Genomic DNA, 5,588 nt, shown 5'->3' on the forward strand with positions numbered 1-5,588 from the left:
CCTACATATTTTGTGTATAAAGGACCAGTCCAGCTTATATAAGAACTGGGCAGCATCTGATGGATACATGAGAGAAGGTCCTGAATAGGTTGGGTGAAAATGAGCAGTCCAGGACATAATAGGTACAGGGGACCAGTCAGCCCACCATTTCTAAGGTATATAGGAACTGTCTAGATATGGCCCAATCCATCATATGTAGGATACAGATGAATTTTCCATCATAGTTGCCCAGTCCACCATATGTAAGGTATAGAGGAATTGTCCAGCATAGTGTACCAGTCCATCAGATAATGCGTGAGTAGTTTCCAGGTAATCACCCACTGTCTGAATGGCTGTTCTGAAAAGCTTTGGGGTGATCCAAAGGGGTAAATGATGAGGGAGCTGGTTGAGTCCCCATTGTTCTCACTTGCTTGCCACTTTCATCTTTCAGTTCAAAGATCTACTAGCCTAGTGGTCTAGTAGATTTCTCCTAGCAGTAGTCACAGAATGTCCTGTTAAATTGGGAAAGGGGGGGGGGGTTATAATAGGTGGGGTGGGCACATGTCATCCTCAATTATGTCCACCTCATCATCCACCTCCTCCCTCAGGTAAAGGTTTTGGCTACTGTCCTTGTCTGCCCCAGAGTCCCCCCTGTTGTCCCCCATTTCTGTGTCACTGGAGCCGGGGTCCATGTGTCCGTCGCTTGATGGGGTCTTATCATCTTGACTTTTCCTCATCTGCTTTTTATGTTTCATTCTCCGGTTCTGGAACCAGGTTTTTACCTGCCAGGAATGAAATTACAAGGTAAGTAGCTGACCCAACAATATGTTCCAAATAGCTATATTGGGTCGATGGGGTCACAATATAACCAGTAAAGCCTTACCAACAGCTAGATAGATAGATAGATAGATAGATAGATAGATAGATAGATAGATAGATAGATAGATAGATAGATAAACAGAAATATATATATATATATAGATAATAACTACTGTAGCTAGCCATTAGATAGATAGTATCTACTTAGATGATAGATGTATAGCTAAATAGATGATTAATAGATAGACAATAGCTAGCTAGAGAGATAATAGATGATAGATTGGTTGATAGATAAATAGATGTATAGATAGATAGATAGATAGATAGATAGATAGATAGATAGATAGATAGATAGATAGATAGCTATAGATCGTTTTCCCCTTTCCTTATACATGCCATCTCGGAGGTGTTGTGGGCCAGTTTATAGGTAGTTTACACTACCTATAGCCTAGTTCACACTTCAGTTATTTAATCAGTTAATTCCATCAGTTATTGTAAGCCAAAACCAGGTGGGGGTCAAAAACACAGAACAGGTGCAGATCTTTCCTGTACACCTGATCTCTGTGTAGACTTCATTTCTGGGTTTGCCTCACAATAACTGATGGAAATAACTGACCAAATAACTGATGTGTGAACTGGACCTAATGTGTATCTACACAAACGGGAATCGGATCATAATGCTGGGTTCACAGCAGCGTTCTGAACTCCGGCAGTCTGTTCCGGCGAGGCATAGCCAGATACCACCATGCCGACTTTTGGCCGGACAAAAAAAATGTTGCGTGTAGCATTTCTTGTCTGGCTGAAAGGCGGCATGTACGCAGATGTGAACCCGGCCTAAAACTGATCCCCTAGTTGTTTCTGGGAGCAGTTTTATGACAGGAGATGGTAGTCTACATGTTGGAGTTCTCCCAGAGCTGGCAGCAATATATTGCTGGATTAATAGTTCACAGCTCTGGTGGATCTACAATCAGATGTGATCAATTCAAACAGAAATAACTGATGAGTATGAGGTGACCTCCCCTCTATCACCCCTGGAGCACCCTAAGGTCAGCTCTCCGGATCTGCAGTTACCTGGGTCTCGGACAGGCTGAGGGCTGTGGCCAGCTCGACTCTCTCTGGGGTGGACAGGTAGCGCTGCAGCTCGAAGCGTTTCTCCAGGCCAGAGAGCTGGGAGTCTGAGAAGACAGTGCGTGCTTTCCTTCTTCTGCTGTGCTTCCCTGGTAGCTCTGTGTGGTGGGGAAATAACGCCGGCATGGGCAGACCTGAGAGGCAAGGGCAACAGGTGAGCAGGGCAGTGGCAGTAAAGTACAAGACAGTCAATAGCTATGGACACAGGACAACTATGGGCAAAGGAGGTCAGAGGTTTAGCATGGTTCATGGGGCAAAGGTAGCACCTGTTGCCTGAGGGGCTCCAAGCTACCCCTCTGTCATACTCTATGGACACAGGGCAGCATGTTCTATGGACACAGGAGAGCATGGTCTTTGGACACAAGGCAGCATGGTCTATGGACACAGGAGAGCATGGTCTATGGACATAGGAGAGCATGGTCTATGGACATACGAGAGCATGGTCTATGGACATACGAGAGCATGGTCTATGGACATACGAGAGCATGGTCTATGGACACAGGAGAGCATGGTCTATGGACACAGGAGAGCACGGTCTATGGACACAGGAGAGCACGGTCTTTGGACACAGGAGAGCGTGGTCTATGGACTTGGAGAACATGGTCTATGGAAACAGGACAGCATAGTATATGAACACAGGAGAGCATGGTCTATAGACATAGGAGAGCATGGTCTATAAACACAGGAGTGCATAGTCTATGAACATAGGAGAGCATGGTCTATGAACACAGAAGAGCATGGCCTATGAACACAGTAGAGCATGGTCTACGGTGGTGGTGTGGTCTGTCTGGCTTCATGCTCCATCTTGACCCATCCTTACTCAGATATTGGTCTAAGAACCCACAGTCCAGTATTGTCTTAGGCTCGGACTAGCCCACAGGGGAATAGGTGAATCCCCCGGTGGGCTCCTAAGCAAGATGGCCCCCTAGTCCACTACACCCTGCTCAAGTGGCACATGTCACAGTAGACTGACATATAGATAAGCTGGCTGAGATGCTATACAGTACATTGCGCATGTCCATAAAATTAAAAAAAAACTGGGTAGTGTGGGCAGGTAGTATATGCATGTAGCTTTACAGTGAGCCCCAGAATGAATTTTACTGGTGGGCCTTGGGTATCCCAGTCCGACACTGGTCTTAGTACTGTGTTATCCAGTACAATGGTTGACATACTGTACTGTATGTATATCATGGCTGTATGTCCACAGAGTGAGCTATTATTTCAGCACTATGAGCAATATCTATTTCAGCTACATGGACACATAGTACAGTATCAGGATCTCTGGGTGTAATGCTGAATAGTGTTACTGAATAATTGTAAGGGAAATTAAATGAAGCAATAAACCAAAGTGTGCTCTGGTTATGCAACAAAATGTAAATAGTTTAATTACCGTAGTGGATGTAATAATTATTATGTCTATCAATGGTTTACATAGGACTGATTAACATCTACCTGTACTATTTAAATTACCATGAAATCTGTCTTGTTACATAGGACTGCAGGTAAGACCTAATGCATTGTACTTAGATTACTATCTTTGTGTATTTTATGTGTTGTTACATAGGACTGCAGGTGACTTCTACTACATTACCTGTACTCATAGAGTTAAGATTGTGTTATCTGTGGTGTTACATAGGACTGCAGGTGACATTTACAACATTATCTGTACTCCGAGAGTTATCACTGTGTTATCTGTGATGTTACATAGGACTGCAGGTAACATCTACTACATTATCTGTACTCCGAGAGTTATCACTGTGTTATCTGTGATGTTACATAGGACTGCAGGTAATATCTACAACATTATCTGTACCCCGAGAGTTATCACTGTGTTATCTGTATTATATTACCTGTACTCAGAGTTACAATGGTATATATACAATAAAATAACTGGCTTAGCTCCACTACTTCTGTTTTATACTTTTGTGGGTTAGGTATATTTGTAATGTTTCCATATATTGTAGGGAGGCTTAACACTAGATTAATTACACTTAATACCGATGTATATCATATAATTGGCTTTGCTATTAATGTGAATAATAATAATAATAAACAAAAAAATTGTATTACTACTACTGCTTTTATAAATAATTCTGACATGGCAATTTATTTGTTGTTCTACGTAGGACTGCAGGTACGCTAAGCCATTACAATGCAAAGCAGAAATTCAGCTATCAATACAGTTTAGCAATAAACCTGGATTGGGTCTTCTCTTATCTCCAATGACTCGGTTAACCATATCTCTATACTTCAGAAGATAATGCCTTATATTAATCTGAAAAATACCACATATATATAGGTAAATATGAATTCATTTTGTGCAGTAAATTCAGACTTGAGGTTCAGTAGATGTTACCTGCAGTCCTATGTAACACCACAGATAACAGGCAGTGATAAATCTCTGAATACAGACAAACCTGCAGTCTTATGTAAGACCACAGATAGCACAGTGATAACAGTACAGATGACAGATAATTTATATCCATTCCTATGTAACACTATTTGTGTCAAATTACAAACTCAGTACTGCAGCATTGGTAATCTCTGCTGTACTATATCTGTTACTACACAGAAAAACGAAAAATTGTCCTTAGGTAAAGTATGTCAGCAATGTGGGCACCAAAGTATGAATTAACAAACTCATTGCTGCTACATCTGTAAATGATCACAATTTATATGCTGTTTGTAATGTTTATTTCCCTATATATAAGGTAGTAAATTTCTGCAGATTTCATTCATGTTCTTCTATTATATTTCTATTATTTATAACCTTACAAATAAAACCAATTAATAAGGTAATAATAATATATATTATATAAAAAGAACAGTCAATAGTTCAGGCCCAGCACAGAGTTTGGGGCCACTGAGGGGTGTCACTCACCTGAGGTGGCTAGGAAGAAGGGGTGGTGGTCAGGTTTGTGTAAAGGGTGGTGAGGATGTGGTGCCAAGATAGTTGGGGTTGGCATGAGAGGGTAGCCATAGTCCAGCAGGGGCACCCTGGACGTGAAGAGGTTTGAGCTGAAATGGCTGCTGCTGGTTGACTCTCGCAGGGGTTTGGGTTTGTGTAGTAAGATGTCCTCTATGAAGAATGAGGTAGGTCTCTGGGTGGACACCTGATGCACTGGGGAGGTAAAGTTTAAATTCATGGTACCAGGGGCTGGGGTCCTGGAGAAGTGCTGGAGTCCTACACTCAGCTGAGGAGGCTGAGGACACAGGAGGCGCCAGCAATGGGCTGCAGGTTGGTTGCTGTAATGAAAGGGTCCTGGAGAGACTGAGAACATCCACCACTTCGTACAGAAGGAGGAAGAGGAGGAGGAGGAGGATGGTGAGGATTATGGTGAAGAGGATGATGGAGAGGACTGGAAGTGCCAGCAATGGACTGCTGCCTGGAGGGGAGGATGGGGTCCCAGCTCCAGGAGTTCTCTTTGGACAGAGGAAGATGAGGGTACACTGGGTTGCAGGTTGGAGGGGTCTTACCTCCAGCTGCTGCCACCACTCAGCAGAGGTGGATGAGGATGAAGAGGGTGGGGATGAGGAGGACACTGGAGGGGCCAGGGTCCTGGGAGCCTCTCCTGAGAGCCAATGAGGCGCAGGGGCGGAGGGGGCGCAGTCCTCCATAGACATTACACGTGCTGCCGCTGACCGAGGTGCTGAATCCCGCA

General features: G+C 43.5%; 1 protein-coding gene across 1 annotated transcript; it reads right to left on the reverse strand.

Moving 5' to 3' along the window:
• Nucleotides 1-518: 518 nt before the first annotated feature.
• On the reverse strand, nt 519-5,072 carry BSX (brain specific homeobox). The gene is made up of 3 exons (XM_040431410.1): nt 4,808-5,072; nt 1,870-2,060; nt 519-761 (listed from the first exon to the last, which is right to left on the reverse strand). Exons 1-3 carry the CDS (start codon nt 5,070-5,072, stop codon nt 519-521), a joined length of 699 nt encoding a protein of 232 aa, XP_040287344.1.
• Nucleotides 5,073-5,588: the final 516 nt, after the last annotated feature.

The sequence above is a fragment of the Bufo bufo genome, chromosome 1 (genome assembly GCF_905171765.1).
Source record: "Bufo bufo chromosome 1, aBufBuf1.1, whole genome shotgun sequence".
NCBI classification, from domain to species: Eukaryota; Metazoa; Chordata; class Amphibia; order Anura; family Bufonidae; genus Bufo; species Bufo bufo.